Source organism: Gymnoscopelus microlampas, assembly GCF_963454915.1.
Source record: "Gymnoscopelus microlampas genome assembly, chromosome: 18".
Taxonomy (NCBI): Eukaryota; Metazoa; Chordata; class Actinopteri; order Myctophiformes; family Myctophidae; genus Gymnoscopelus; species Gymnoscopelus microlampas.
The window spans coordinates 34,326,834-34,343,307 of record NC_139955.1 but is presented as its reverse complement, the minus strand read 5'-3'; the positions used below and the strand labels follow the sequence as shown (position 1 = coordinate 34,343,307).

General features: G+C 42.7%; 1 protein-coding gene across 2 annotated transcripts in view; it reads left to right on the top strand.

Moving 5' to 3' along the window:
- Positions 1–16,474, top strand: part of ldb2a (LIM domain binding 2a) — a 106,986-nt gene that overhangs the window by 50,163 nt on the left and 40,349 nt on the right. For both annotated transcript variants that reach the window (XM_084042047.1, XM_084042046.1), the window contains exon 3: positions 15,982–16,154. In XM_084042047.1, the coding sequence (XP_083898173.1) occupies positions 15,982–16,154 (173 nt within the window). The remainder of the gene's footprint in view (positions 1–15,981; positions 16,155–16,474) is intronic.

The window sequence follows — 16,474 nt, the reverse complement described above, 5'->3', positions numbered from 1 at the left end:
AAAAATAAATGTCAGTGATATAAAAGACGGACAAAAGCTTAAACAGACAGACAAGAGCTTATAATCCAATACCTACAACTTTGTGTTGCTAATGCTATAGAATAATGCTTCTCTCTCTCAACTAAGGTCTTGATAAGATCAGTTGAGTACTTCCTGTTAATACAAGTCTCGAATGACGCCAATTTTGGGCAAGGAGAGACCTCAGGACCACTTGTCCCTTTGCTTTCTAAAATGACATTTTAAACACTTCAAAGAGCTTTTTCCCCTCTTAAAAGTTGTGGTCTTTACCCCTGCTAGTGATGGGGATTTAAAGGAGTAGTTCACCCCAAAAAATGCTTATTTTCTATCAGTTACACAACCCATGAAGCCTTGAAGTTTTATTTTTATTTTTTTCACTCCTGAGCCAATAATTTGATGAGCGTGTCATTGGTCAATAGGAGACTCAGTGGGAGACTCCTTGAGTGTCCTACCGGAGATTCCGCCGGTCATCAAATTATTGGCTTAGGAATGCGACAAAAACCCCAAATCGCCATGAATTCAAGGCTTCATGGGGTGTGTAATTGATAGAAAATAAGTACTTTTTTGGGTCAACTACTCCTTTAAGGATGGCAATGTGTGTGCTTTCAATACTTAGCTAGGCCCTAAACAAGATAAAGAACTACAAGCTAGATAGCCATGTCATTTGCTGTGTACCTTCATGCTTCCCAGAGGATGCACCCAGCTTATTTTGGTGACCCCATGGCCTTTCTTCTAGCACACTGGTTCTCACCCTGTGAGGGTATTGAGGGAAGTGGGCACTCAAATAGTTGTCTAAACACTAAGATTTTAATTTTAAACATTAAACAAAATTATATGTAAAAAAAATGTCATAGGAAAAAGAATCTTGAAAAGTGAGTTTTCATTGAGATACTTAAAGTCGTATGTTAGTTCCATTGATCTAAGCCGGAACACAATTGATTGATCATTAAAATAAACATGCCCTGAAAATGCACGTGGCCCATCCATCTGACCACTTATGTGGTCAGATGGGTGGGCCACGTGCATTTTCAAGTGGACCCTGGATCAGGGCCCATTTTCAAGTGGGCCCCGATCCAGAAAAAGATCGAGAACCACTGCTCTGGCATTATATCTCAAAATATAATGGGCAGCTTGCCATGAAACTTGGAGCAGCACAACCAGCGTGGCTTTTATACTCTCATGGTGCATTGACACTAGCGAAGATATTTTTTGGTGCGGCAAGAATACATACAAGGACAATGCAAAGACGGCACTATGCGATGTTGCACTGGGAGGTGCGAATGAGGCGAACTGGGCGACGCAAATGAAGCGAAATTCGTCTCAAAGACTCTTCGCTCCAGTTGAAATATCCCATTAGTCTTGCTTAACAATAATTAAGGACAATTAGGCAAGTCATATTTGTATTTTCCAATGAATGTGATATTGCTTTCACTGCAGGCGGGAGATGAAAATGTTTACCACAAATATAAGAAAGAGAGGTAAAAATACATATGCCACGAAAGTGATGGAAATGCAGGGAAGGTGAGTCAGAAAGAGAGAGATGGAGAGGGGGTAGAGAGGGAGAGGGGGTGGGGAAGAGAGGGAGGGGGTGGAGAGAGAGAGGACGATGGAGGGGAAGAGAACTAGTGAGAGAAAGAGAGCAAGAGAGAGAGAGAGAGAGATAGAGAGAGAAAGAGATTGAATTAAAGTTTTATGACTGATGAATATTTCATGTCCTGGGCAGTGATTCCCACATTCTAGCTGTGTGTGTGTGTGTGTGTGTGTGTGTGTGTGTGTGTGTGTGTGTGTGTGTGTGTGTGTGTGTGTGTGTGTGTGTGTGTGTGTGTGTGTGTGTGTGTGTGTGTGTGTGTGTGTGTGTGTGTGTGTGTGTGTGTGTGTGTGCGTGCGTGCGTGCGTGTGTGTGTGTATATATACCCAGTGCGTTTATGAGAGAGTGTGTGTGTGCATGAGCATGTGGTACGGGAGTGGATGTGTGTGTGTGTGTGTGTGTGTGTGTTTATGTACAAATACTCCAGTATGTGTTTGGTAGTGTGCCTTAGTATACACTACCTATATAATGTATGGTTTTGACCGTTTCTCTGCCAAGATGGGAAGCTCCTACTGCATAGAGTTATTACTAATTATGGGAAGTCATTAACCACTTAAACCCTATATACTGTACAATACTTAGTTGACCGGGGCCCCCTTGGGCTCTGTACGTGGTCTGCTCTTTTTTCCCTTCTATACCACATCTCTTTGTTGAAAATAACCAATATACAAGCTCACAAAGTGTTGTCTTGTTGTGATGCGTTGTGAGCTTGTACTGTAGATTGCCCCAGAATGGGGGCGTTGGTGTTCATGTGGTTTGCGGCACACACAAACATAGTATGCATGTATGCACATGCACATTCCCCTACAAACTGCCTTGGCCCCGTACCCTCACTCTGGTCTTAATCACATATTATTGTATTTCTTTTGGTCTTCAGTTCTCCGTGAAGCACTTAGTCACACAAAGTGACTTAAGTGACTCTATTGATTAAGTATTTTGTCACAAACACTATATCAATAAAGTTGACTGTAGTTGACTTCATTTAGCCATAGTGATTGTAAAAGGGAGAGAACATGGATCCTTTTAAATCTTTTAATCATTAAAGGACCATACGAGCGTCAATACATGTAATTTTCGACTCACAGCTTTGACCATTTATCATACATAAACACAGATCATTTTCCCGCGAATTGCTTTATTTTTAGATTTTGCGTTTTCTCCAGAGACACATTTTTGGTGCTTTAAAATGTATCAAAATGCAATGATAATATAACTTTGACAAAATAATTCATGTCATTGCAAGTTGATTTTGATACTGTACTGAAATGAATGGATTCCAGTAACCTCCTTGAAAATCTAACGTCATATTTAGATTGGTTGGCATGAATGCCAAGTATCCATAGAGTTAAAAATAATAGAGAGGGCACCCGAAATCCCCTCCCATCCACTTGCATTGAGTTGCTCACCCAGCGCATGAAGCGAATTCACCCCTTCTTCCGGGTTAAAAAGTGTGATGGGCGTAGCCTATTTGGGGCCACTGTGATACGTTCTGCGTCACAGAAGTGACGCGTTTTACGTCACAGAGGTGCGCGGCCCCGTGCGCAAGCTTGTGCGCAAGCTTGTGAGTCAAGCCCATTGGTCGAAACCGTTTTCGCTCGTACATTGTGCAGTGGCCCCGTCCGTTTAAGCTGCAGTACCTACGAATGGCCAGCATGTCCATTTAGCTTCAATGCAACCACTGGGTTCTGTGGGCTTGCAAGTATCCTGTTACGTTGTAGTCAATGGACTAAACATGCCAGACCAGTGGTATGGTACTTAAAGGGTCTACTCTACACCATGAATTTTAACTTTTTCTTAATTTTTGTGTGTTTTTGGTCTCCCCCACCTCTCTTCTGTTCCAAAAAATACCCAACTTCGAGCATGCAGGCTTTCATAGGTTTCATCTGTGGTTTTTATGTAAATTGGTCTGAAAACAGTCCGTCAGATTTATTCCCCCTGCCTACGTCACGTCAGGGAACAATTCCTCCCGTTTTTCAGTTCCAACCCAAAAAAACAAAAAATATATATTTTTTTAAAACATTTTTTTTTCTTATTTTTTTCATTTTTTTTTTTTTTACTTTTTCCACACAGAACCAGGACAATGTGGTATTGCAGGTGAAAGTGCTTCATAAGCCAGAGAGAAGTTAGTTGGAATGAGTATATCTGAGGTTTGATTTAGGCTCAAACCTTTTGAAAAACGTTTGAGGGACATAAACAATATGATATTAAATATTATTATTATTATTTAAATTCATGGTGTAGACCCTTTAACTCATAAAGGGGAGTTACAACAAGTTTACATTTCAAGCCCAGCCGGGCCATTACAGTACATCAGTACTAGTGATGGGACTATAAATTGTTATTATCGTTTATCGTGACAACAATAATCGAATCGCAGAGATTTGAATTTATCGTGATATTTTCCTCCATCATACACTGGGATCAATTTATTTTTGCCGAGCTGAATATCCAGTAGCCAAAAATAGCCGATCTACAAGCTCACAACGCGTCATTGTGAGCTTGTAGATCGGCAATTTTTTTGTGAAGGTTCCCCCCAGAATAGGGATGCTGGTGGTTCAAGTGGTTAACAAAAGTAGGATTTTTAAGCATATTTTGATTAAGGTTCAAGGTTGTACTTTATAGTTACATCTTGTGTACAGGTACATAAGAGTAAAACGTATTTTGGTTTGGCTTCCTTCAGACAATGCAGCAGCGTACGTAATAACAACAAATAGAATATTGATAGAAAACGTAAAGGGATTTAAAGAAAAGAGAGTGCAAAAAGAGCAAAAAGAGAATAAAAAGAGCATCATCAAATTAAATGTACATGTGCATAAAAAGAACAGCATTTTTTCTTCAGTAGCTGCCACCTCATTTTGTGTAAACAACTTGACAGTATATTCTATATACAGCAGATTAGGTACAGTAGGTGCAGTTGAGGCATAATAGTGCAAGAAAAGGACGGATGGTTGGGGGGGGGGGGGTAGCTTAGCATTTCCCTTTGCCCTGGTTCGTGCTGCCCCCCCCCCCCCACCCACCCATGATAATCATGATAACATTGTTAATCGCAATTATTTTGGCCACAATAAACGTTACATGAAATGTTCCTATAGTCCTTATCAGCACACAGTGAGACCAGAGGCTGACGTGTAGGCGTAGACAGGCACAAGGGCCATCTTCTTACTACTACATCTTCTTAAAGTACTCCCCGGGTTGACCTGCAGCTGCTTGCTAATGATGGGGTATTTAGATAGTGATATGGGTCGATACGACAAGATGTTTTTTTGCCAGGTTGCGTGGCTCCCTTCACTCATCGATTCCATACTCTCTGATCAATATGTCAGCTTTGTTCTCGAAAAGCCATCTCTGGCTCCCGCGGAGCATTGATGGTAGCACACACACACACGGAGGAATTTGGACACACTAAGGGATATTAATCAATTTAATTATTTGTAGCTGTTTATGGATTACGGTGTAAGCACCGGTTTCCGCATAAGGAAAATAAAAGGAATCCATAACATTTATTTGTGTCTGGTGATATGCTGTTTTCTTCCAGTTCCAATAAAAGTTAGCTTCTAGTCTAAATTATTTTGGTAAAAAAAAAAGCAGCCGTTTTGCTTCTTAGAGGTCACAGGTCAGTATTTCTAGACAACAGATGAGACTCATTGGTGGCTTTAGTTCCTAACAGCAGCCAAGATTCCTGTCCAAGTGCCCTTTAGCAAAGCACCGAAGCCATACCGTACTGTACCTGCACACGCACAGGGAACAGAACTCCTAAACTTGAGCTAGACAAGGAGTGGAACCCTTAACCCCGGCCGCTATGCGAGCCCTGCGCTGCCCGGTAATTTGATGAATGTGCTTGTATTTGCATACAGACATTTTGGAACATCTACCATTTCTTCATCCTCTCTAGCCCCCCTTTCTCATTTCCATCTCTTCTCTCTTCTGCAGTGCGGAGAGCAGCATTTGCTGCATAATCGCCCACTGAGTATATCTCCCGACTTTCTCGCCTCTATTTTTTTTTTCCTCTTCCCTTTTTAATTCTGCTTCATTCTGCGTGAGCTCCACTCTAACAGTCTGCAGCCTAATCACCAGCAGGCTGGCTGGGCTGCACAGGCAGCCAGCGCTGAGAAACCTGAGACGGGTTCCATCTCAAGAGTTTTTCCTCCCAAATGAGACACACCGTGTGAGCGACAGCATCGGCAACACCCATCGTCTTTAGCGAAGTGATTGATGAGTTTGAATTAAAAAAAGTTAGGATTGGATAGCTGCAGATAACTTCAGTCCATGGGTGACAATAACAACCTCGCCGACAGGAAACACTCTTTGTTTCAGAACGGGTGAATGATAAACGTCAAGCTAGTGAAGTTGTGTGGTGATAGTTTGTCATCGAAGCTGTTACATAGTTTAATGAAAAAATGCAGGGTATATACTGTACTGTATGTACTTGCTGTTTAGCCTATCGTTCTTTTCAAGTTTTACTCCAAAAAACAAGATTCTCTGTTGGGAGGCAAGTTGTAGAAAGCTAAGGGGGAAACATAGGTGAGGCATATTTTATGAGACAAGACTTGTGCAGAATGTGATCTTAGAGCAGCAGCGGTGCATATAGTGTCAGAGGTGAGCAACTTGACCACTACTGTATTCTGGGTAACGCGAACACTCGCCCCAAAACACACTCGCCCCCATTTTTTTCCCAGTTTAGGCATAGTTTTACTGAGGTTAAGTTTAGGAATAAGGTTAGGTTTAGGCATAGTTTTACTGAGGTTAAGTTTAGGAATAAGGTTAGGTTTTGGCATAGTTTTACTGAGGTTAAGTTTAGGGATAAGGTTAGGTTTAGGCATTGTTTTACTGAGGTTAAGTTTAGGAATACCTGGTGGCGACCGTTCCAAGGTCACCGGAATTGACCCGGGGCAAGCGTGTGTTGGGGCGAGCGTTCTTGAATATATATGTACTGTAGTACCACCAATGGACACTTTCTCACCTACAGTATGTGCAAATGGGATTAATGCAGTGATGGGTTTTACTGATATGATGGTTTCTCTAAGCCAGCGGGTCTCAACCAGTGGGTCGTGAGGATATCGCAAGTGGGGCCCCAAATAATTTAATTAGCAAAACACAAACATTTTAATGATAATATAACATTAATATAGAAAAAAAAACTATGTTAGTTCCTCTGATCCAAGCCGGGAACACAATCAATTGATTGATCATTAAAATAAACATGCTCTGAAAATGCTCACTCCCACCCACCTGACCACTTAACACAGCGGCAGGTGGGTGGGCCACGAACACTTTAAAGATTTGATCCAGAAGAGGTTGAGAACCACTGCTCTAAACACTATAAATTATTTTATAAAAGCCATTCATTCATTTGTGGGGGATATATTTACTTTGTAATAACATTATGAACTTTGAACAAATGAAGTGGCACAGGTGCTCTAAGGGTCGATGTTGGTGGGTTGGTCTGTTCTTTCTTCCATCCAACCCTTTAGTCCCAAACTAAATTTCTTGAATATCTTTAAAACAACTTGCCAGATTGCCCTGGGATTTTATGTGTGCACCTTCATGCTCCCCCAGCGGATGAATCCTGCAGTATTTTTGCATGTGGTTAACCTCAGGGCTTACCGCTAGTGCCACCCTTAGGCCAAAAGTTCCATTTACATACAAGATATCTCATAATTGAACAGGCAAGATTGCCGTGAAACGTGCTGCACGCACTCATGATCCCCCGGGGGCTGAGCTCTATTCATTTGAACTATCCCATTACCTTTCCTCTAGCGCCACCCTCAGGCCAACTTTTGCACTCAATATTTCTCGTAATAGACAGATTGCAGGACAAATCGTAAGCGTAGAGGGTGCTAGAGGGGCTTTTAGACTTTTGTTTCCGTCAAATGCAATGAAATGTTTTCAGTATGGCTCAAAACAGTTATGTGAAATAGGCCCCTAAATTGTATGCTATTTATTCACATAAATAAGAATATTTATGCCATAATTGACATATTTTTGTAAAAGGAACTTAAAAAAAGACTGTGGACGTACGGTGAAGTGCTTGACCGCTGAAATTCCATCAGCACAAATTAGAAATGGTTAACGGCTATTAACGCTAATTAACGTTGATACTCAACGATGGCATCAACCGTGTAAATATATATGTTCTGCTTGGGCTATTCTCTAATCAAACATTTAAGCGTGTTTATTGACGTTGGGGCCAGGGACTTCGGGGAGTGCAGTTCATGTAGTCGTACCGTATGTCTCGGTGCCTCTGAGCGTGTTTACATGCATTCATTTGTGTATATGCATGTGGGTATGTGCATACACGAGGATATTATGCTGTTAGCCGAGCGTTTCTCTGCTCCCTTGGTGCATCATTACTGATGGTAGTGGTAGTGGACAGAACTCAGCCTCTCCAACCAGCCCCCATCTTCTGCACAGCTCTTTTCCCTTCCATCAGCACACATACAGTGCAGTCACGCATGCACACAAACACATATTAACGCTCGCACACGTGGTATCTCGCACAAACATCCACACGAATGCACAGTTGCATGCATGCACGTGCACACCCATTAGTTATGCACAACATGCCCACACAGCTGAATGCAACACACACAAACACACACATGCACGCACGCACGCACACAATCATTATTTTTCTCTGAAACTGAAGCTCCCAGTTTCTGTTTTCCTCTAAGCACACACGGACACACACACAAGCGCATGCACGCATGCACACAAACAAGCACACACACACACACACACCCACACACACACACACACTTGCTACAGCACGTATGAGCGCACACACACGCAGCGCACACAAACATACACGCAGCGCGCACGCACACACACACACACACACACACACACACACACACACACACACTCACATTTACACACACACACACACACACACACACACACACACACACACACAGTACGCACGCACGCACGCGTACACAGTCTCACACACACACGCACGCGCACACACACACAATGTGTGGCCATGGGTGCAGATGTGTGGGTGCATGCATGTGTCTTATTAGGGGGGAGGATGAACATGGATCAACATATGAGCGTAGATAGTATCTACGCTCATATGTTGATCCATGTTCACGCCATGTGCACGCGCGCACACAAGGGCACGCATGTGTATCTACTAGATACACATGTGTGCCCTTGTGTGCACGCGCACGTGTGTGTGTATCTGTGAAACCGTGTGTACTGTAGGGCTGCAACTATCAATTATTTTCCTAGCGATTATTCAATCAATTACTTTTTCTATTAATTACATTGATAAAGCACTTAAGCATTATTTTATACTTTGTGTCGAGCAGAAATAGTGAAATAGCAGATAGAAGCTCAGTGAGCTCGTAGTTCAGCTATTTTCACTTTATTGTGTAAAAAACTATTGAGACAGTTCGCCTATAGTGACAATCCCAAAATAGGAATCGATTATTAATTGATTATTTTATCGATAGTTCTTTTATAATGGATAAAATCGATGTGTTGGATTAACCCATTCAATCCAGGGACGCATCTGTGTCATTTTAGATTTCTTTGGCTATTCAAAAATAGCAGATATACAAGCTCATAGCGCGGCACCGAGTGCCTCGCTATGAGCTTGAGCCGAGTATGAGCCGAGTGCCTCGCTATGAGCTTATACTGTAGATCTGCAATTTCTTTTTATCTTGAATGATTTTTTTTTTACTCAAATCTTTGCTTCTGGTGGTCCCTATTACAAAATATTTTGAGATGGGGGTCTGTGGCCAAATACATATAATTTTGGGGGGTCCTTGACATGAAAGAGTTTGCAATCCATTGATATGGAAACAAGATTAGAGTTTAACGTTTTCGCTTAAAAAAATTATATATATTCACAAGATTTGCACAATACGTTCACGATTTTTTCAAAAATAGCAGACCTACAAGCTCGTAGCGCGGCCCTCGGTGCAGCGCTATGAGCTTGTATATCTTGAAATCTAAAAATGACACACAGATGCGTTCCCGGTCTGAATGGATTAACTGTTGCACCTTCCAGTGTGCCGTGTAGTAAGCACCATGCCAGACTGCAGGCCTCCTTCATTCTCCTCATGTTGCCCGGAGCCTCGTGCATCGGAGCTGTCTGGTTGGCTGCTGCTGCTGCTGGCAGGAGTCCTGGGGAACCGGCAGGGGAGAGAGGAGGGGGAGGGGGAGCTGGGGGGGGGGATCCCAACAAAGTGGCAAGAATTAATGTGACTAATTAACACAACGTTAATTATTTGTTAAATTGCATGTTTGGGTACATGTTACTTGAGAGGCATATGTTGCTTGTCTTGTTCGCACCGAAATCCGGCGCCAGCTAATCCCCATCTCTGGAGCGTCCCGCCTCTGAAGACGGGCCAATCAACGCGCTGACGACAGCTGGTGGAGAGAGAGAGACAGGCGGTAACAGAGAGAGAGGGAGAGAGAGAGAGAGAGAGAGAGAGATAGAGAGAGAGAGAGACAGGGGGAGAGAGAGGTGTGGGTGTAAGCAGAGCGCTCCGTCTCAGCTTGAAGTTTTGCTTCTTTCTCCCGTTGTTGGTTTCCATTTGGTATTAAATTGTGTTTGAAGTTTGTTAGGGCTGCTAATCTTTTGTATAACCTCGGGGTCTATTTAAGCTCTCACTGTGTTGCTAACCTATTACTTTCTCCTCGTAACACAAAAGAACGGGGGTATTGTCAGGACTGATAAGGGCAGTTTTACATTTTTAAGTGATTTTCAAACAGACTCTTCCCTTCATAAAGGGGAGCGTTGAGGGATGATGAATAGTAGCGTAGTGCTTCTTTCATGCAGATACCCAATCGACACACAAGTCTGAAATGTCTCCCAGATAACATGTTTCTTTGCACGGCTGTTATACTCTGCCATACAGTGTTTGTGATTGTAACTGATTCTGATTGTGATCGGTTGTCAGTCGGAGCGGATTATTATTTAGTCTGAGCGAGCCCTGAACTGAAAGGTCCAACAGTGGATCTTGAGCAGGACGCCCAACCGATCCAACCCGCTCGCTCAGTTCAAAGTCACTGCAAACCACTGGTGTAAACTAACTAAGTACTGTACATTTACTCAAGTAATGTACTTACAGTAAGTACAATTTTGAGGTACTTTTACTTTACTGGAGTATTTCCAATTATCAGTACTTTTACTTCTACTCCAAAGTAAAATATTGTACTTTTACTCCACTACAATTATTATTATTATTATTAAACACTTTAGTCCTATTTTATACCTATAGGCTATTTGAAAATAGCCGATCTACAAGCTCACAACGCGTCGCATCGTTCAGTACAGTACTTTTACTTTTGGTACTTTAAGTACATGTTGATACCAATACTTTTGTACTTTTACTCAAGTAAATGTTGAACAACAGACCTTTACTTGTAACAAAGTACTTCTAAATTGCAGTATTGATACTTTTACTTAAGTAAAACATTTGAGTACTTTTTCCACCACTGGTTCAAAGTCACTGCAAACTCAAGAGAGCCCGAGAAAAATAATATTTGGGAGTTCGGAGGCTTCAGAAAATATCCGAAGGGAAGCACAAGAATGGAGGAGCCTGATATGGTCAGAGTCGTGCTAGCATGGCTACCGTGACGTGCTTATCTATCTATCACTCTGTCACCGCGGGCTACGCTCGCTGGCTTTTATTATAGGCCTTGTTTTGCTTGACAAGTCTCCACCCAAAAACTACTGGCTTGGTCAGGTAGGTAAGAAGCACATCTGTGTGTCCTTCTACCCTCTCCCTTCTTACTCTTTTGTCTTTCGCTCTCTCTCTCCCCATCTACCTCTCTCTCTCTCTCTCTCTCTCTCTCTCTCTCTCTCTCTCTCTCTCTCTCTCTCTCTCTCTCTCTCTCTCTCTCTCTCTCTCTCTCTCTGTCTCTCTTTCTTTCTCCCATGCTATTTTTTCTCTCTCTCTTGCTTTTCTCAATATTTCTTTTCGTCTTCCTCATTCTTCCCACCACGAATCTTTCCCTCCTTGACAAGCCCTGCCCCCCCCCCCCCCCCCGCACACACACCCACCCACCCACACCCTCTTTCATCCCTAGCTCGCTCATTTCTGCTGCACCGCTCTCTCTCTCTCTGTCTCCCCCCCACCCCTCTCCTCAGAGCTCCTCCACATTAACAGTCAGCTCCACTCCTAGACGCACTTTGTTTTTCAACCGTGAGGTAGAGATAGAGAGAGAGAGAGGGAAAGACAGAGAGAGGGAAAGCAGTAGCGGGCGGAGGAGAGCAAGTGATACGGAGAGAGAGAGAGAGAGAGAGAGAGAGAGAGAGGGAGAGGGAGAGGGAGAGAGAGAGAGAGAGAGAGAGAGAGAGAGAGAGAGAGAGATGGAAAATGCAAGAGAGAGCAAGTGATAGAAAGAGAGAGGGAGAGGAGCGAGCAAGTGGTAGAGAGAACGATTTACCCAACCCCCCCATACTGCTTGCATGCCGCCAAACATTTCATGTGTTTATTTAGTCATGCCTGACTTTATCGAATTAAAACAAAACACACCAGTCAAGGCTACACCCGCACCACCACACCAGCTCCTACCCCTGCCAGCACCAGCCCCCCCCCGCCCCCCCCCCTGTGTCTCTCATCTGTAGCCTATAGCTGAGGTCCAACTTCTCCAGGAGCCAGGCAGCGTCTTTAGGGACATTCTCATTTCCGAAATGACATTTTTACTCCTTCGGCATAGCTTCAGCTCAGGGAGCGATGGGTGGATGTAGGGTTTTATTTTGGAAGAGAGGAGAGGGTAGGGTAGCAGAGGATGGGGAGGGTAGGAGAGGAAGGGATGAGAGGCAGAGGAGAGGAGAGGAGAGGGGTGCTGAGGAGACAGGAGCATCATTTTAGCCAACATAGTGATGACTCTGAGATGGATCATCTCAGCCTGGTATCCGAGGCCGTACTCCGCTGGTATAATGGTACGGTTTCATGTTTTCGTTAGTTTTCTCTTTGTTTCGTTTCGCTTTGTTTTTGGCCTGGCAATGTTCTAATGATGAAAGTTAGACAGAAGAGGAACTAACACATGTACCTCCATGGAGAGGAACAGTGTGAGCTACACACTCGATTGTAATTCCAAAATGTCATTATTAGTTGGTTTGTGTTTGTCCCACAGATCTCAGTAGGCATGACAGCGTAGCACTGACACTAACAGGAGGGGTGATGGGGGTGGTTTCTATGGCGACCACCCATACTAAAAACTGTTTGATAAAATCATCACCTGTAGTACAACATGTTTTCCAAAGAGTTACTACAAATGTTAATAACATTTCAAAGTGTATCTAGTGCACTTGTTTTTCCTGAGCTGCAGTTTGCTGTACACTACAGTGTGTTTGGAGCCAGTCGGCTGTAGCAATTGATTTGGGGTGTGGAGAAGGAGTTGAGAGAGTTTTGTTGATGGACAGTTGGTACTCTAAAGGTCAGCGGCGTGGGATTGCAACCAGAGCGTTGCTATTTCAAATCTTCAGATTGGCCGTGATAATCTGGGCAGTTAAAGTTACAGCCTCTACTATCAATAAAGGTTTATTTAAAAATAATAATAATAATTTAGAAGGCATGGTGTCTTGGATAGTGTGTGTAATTCATAGTTACAAACCTTGTCTTGAGTTCAAATCTGGCTCACAAACTGCCTCACTTCATTTCCTTGTACAGATAATAAAATGTAATATTTTTAATTATTTTAAGAATGTTGTCAAAATGTGTTGTTGGTGCGTGGTAAGTAATGCTTGTGGTCTCTAAAAATGTGTGATGGTGACTCAGGAAACAGCAAATCAGAGCTGCAAAACAATTGAAACAGCAATACTGACTACAGCTGTACTGCAGTTTCTAAATCAAGGAGTATTTTTTTGTCGGGGTAAACACTGTTTCAGACAGGCCTCGCTAAATGATGCTCCGTGACACCGTACAGAATCCCTGATCTACATACTAAGCTGCAGCATTCGGAGAAAACTTCGCTTTATATTCATACTGTGTACACCCCTAAACATTAGCATCTCATTTCTCAACCCCAAAACATACTTTTTTCCCCCCCCTCAAGTGCTGAAAAACAAAATGATCTCTATGAAGCTGTGCTTATCGCACTTCATACTAAAATCACAATGTTAAGCAAAAAGAAAACTAACAAAAAAACATTTTAATTTGTCGGTAATGTCATGCAGTCCTCATGCAGGATGTACTTTTCTCTGGGCATGGTGGAGGGAAAGGCATGTACTGTATCAGGATTTTGGCTGCTTAGTGGGAGAGGTAGGGTGCTATTTTTTGCTGATGTTACAGAGGCAGAGAAACTGTGAGGTAGACAGAACTCTGAGGCTGCTGTGAATCCAAGGTTACCAGGAAGGAGCGGTGTGTCTTCAGAGAGAAAGTACAGTTTTGATTAAGACGGTTAAGGAAAGTATATGATGAGTGAGGACTGTGTGGACGAGAGCACATCCATTATTAAATGGAAAACTGCCAAAATTGTATTATTTAACGAGGTTGAGTGAGAGCTCATTCTCATTTTAACAAGGAAAATGAAATAAGAACACATTGTTCTTTAACAAGACAAGTTGACCAAGAGCACATTATTTGTGGTCTTACGGCCACAGTTTACATCAGAGTACTCGCAACAAGTCGATTTTAAACTGGCAACTATACTCGCAAAATAATTCCAACACGTATATATGTTCTGCAACATCGTGAAACTAGCAAACTTGTGACTTTGACATGATGAATCGCAAGCAACGCTGTCAGTCGGCTTCCTACAACCAGAGATGGAGTAATTTACACTGCCGCCACTTTTCTCTGCAACACCCAGAAGCGGTTTAATCTCGAGGTGAATCTTTGATGTAAACTGTTGAGTGCTCCTATAAGACTGATAGCATAAATGCACGATAAGGTCACAGCGAGCAGAGCACTAACAGGGGTTGGCTTCTAGACTGCAATTCAACTTTAATCTTGTATGTTGAAATACTGTATACTTGTACTGTATGCTATCCACTTCTATTGACCAAATGGATAGGCGCTGGACGTATGGGATGATGACCGACCAAACCAATGCAAAATGTTATTATTTTCTTTCAAACTTGTTTTATATGATAGAAAAAAAGAGATTTAAAAAAATGTATTTAAAGGAATGCACACCTGTGTTGGTGAGGTGCTTACCACGGCTGTGTGGGCCGATTAACTAAAGAGAAAATAAATTAGTCGCCCACTCCTGCCTTGATGCAAAAACATTTTTTTGGGCTGCATGCTGCTATACAAATAAACTGTTTGTAACTTTTAGAAAGCATTTTGTTATTCCATGTGATTACAAGGTATTTCAAGGTATTTTGAAGTTAAACTGCATCTCATATTTACAATTCAGATCATTGTTGACGCTGTACTGAGTGATGATGGCAACAAATTATAAGGCAGTGCAAGGACCAAAGTTACCTCCCCGTAGCCTCATTCCCAGCCTTTTCTCATCGCCGAGGAGAAAAGCCTCGTAACGACCTAATGCAGAGCGTGTCAATAGAGCGTGCCAAAAATCCTGAAGGGGGCGTCAACAAGTGTCTTTTGGTAGCAGCGGACATCTTTGAGGGGTATAAACCAGGTTGACTTAACATTGCCCAAAACAAACAGGTCTGCGCTACTATGCCGCCCCCCCCCCCCCCCCCCCCCCCCCCCCGTGGTGACGACGCGTTGGCACGCTCTATAGGGCGCGACTTCCGTTGTATGTACTTCCCCCGGAAGCTGTCTTTTTCGACCAATCACAACACGGGTTTCATGTACAGGGGATGTAAAGAGATCTGCAAAGCACCGGTGTAACTTCCATGGGCGGAACTTCTAGTGCTTCTGGTTAGACAGTCTCAGTAGCAGCTGTTGCCCTGCATCCCTCTAACAACTGAATATAACCATCTGGAGGATTATGAGTTATGAAAGAATAAAACTACTGCTGCTACTAATATTATACTACTACTATAATAATACAATGATGACACCCTATATCTATCCGGCTCACGATTGTAAAGCACTTTATGTGGCATTCTATATTTGAAAGGAGCTAAACAAATACAGTAACCCTCATCATCATAACTTCATCATAAATTGCACTTGTAATACTAACATTTCATACATTATTGAGCACTTGACCTCTTTCCATAACCTACCCTCCGCCGTCCATATTTTGGGAATGTCATTAAAGGTGAAAATCTTTCCAAAATAGCTGATCTGCAAGCGTTGTGAGCTTGTAGATCGGCAAGTTTAGGGTGGAAAAAGAAGAGAAATGTGAATAATTCAGATTTTTGTGTGTGTGTGTTAAAACAAAGTGTGGTTTTCAGTTGAAATATTTTTTTGTTAATGTTGTGAAATATTTCTTAAACCTTTTGAAAATAGGGCTTAAGTGGTTAACATGTCCCTCTCCTCATTCGTTTGCAGCGATTGGCCGGACGCTGATCCCCCGCTACTTTAGTACGGTGTTCGAGGGCGGTGTGACGGAGCTCCACTACATCCTTAAACACTCCAAGGAGTCCTTCCACAACTCCTGCATCACTGTGGACTGTGACCAGTGCACCATGGTCACCCAGCACGGGAAGCCCATGTTTACAAAGGTAGGAGGTGACCCCCACACAACTGTCTCTGAACCACGTCATGAATAATTTATCACAGGATGTCATAATGGACTGTACAAGACGCTTAATGGTGAAAGATCAAAACTGTCTCCATGCTTTCTTTTTTGGGGGGGGTGGGAGATCACATACTCACCAAGCATCTAAGTGTGAGTATTGCCTCTCAACCACTTGAACCTCTGTATACAACATAAGCTAAAAATAGCAGATTTACAAGCTCAGAATGCGGCGCAATCATTGTCATGGAGTGTTTGGGGTCTCCCCATCTCTTCAGCTCTTTATTAAGCATAAAATACATTTTC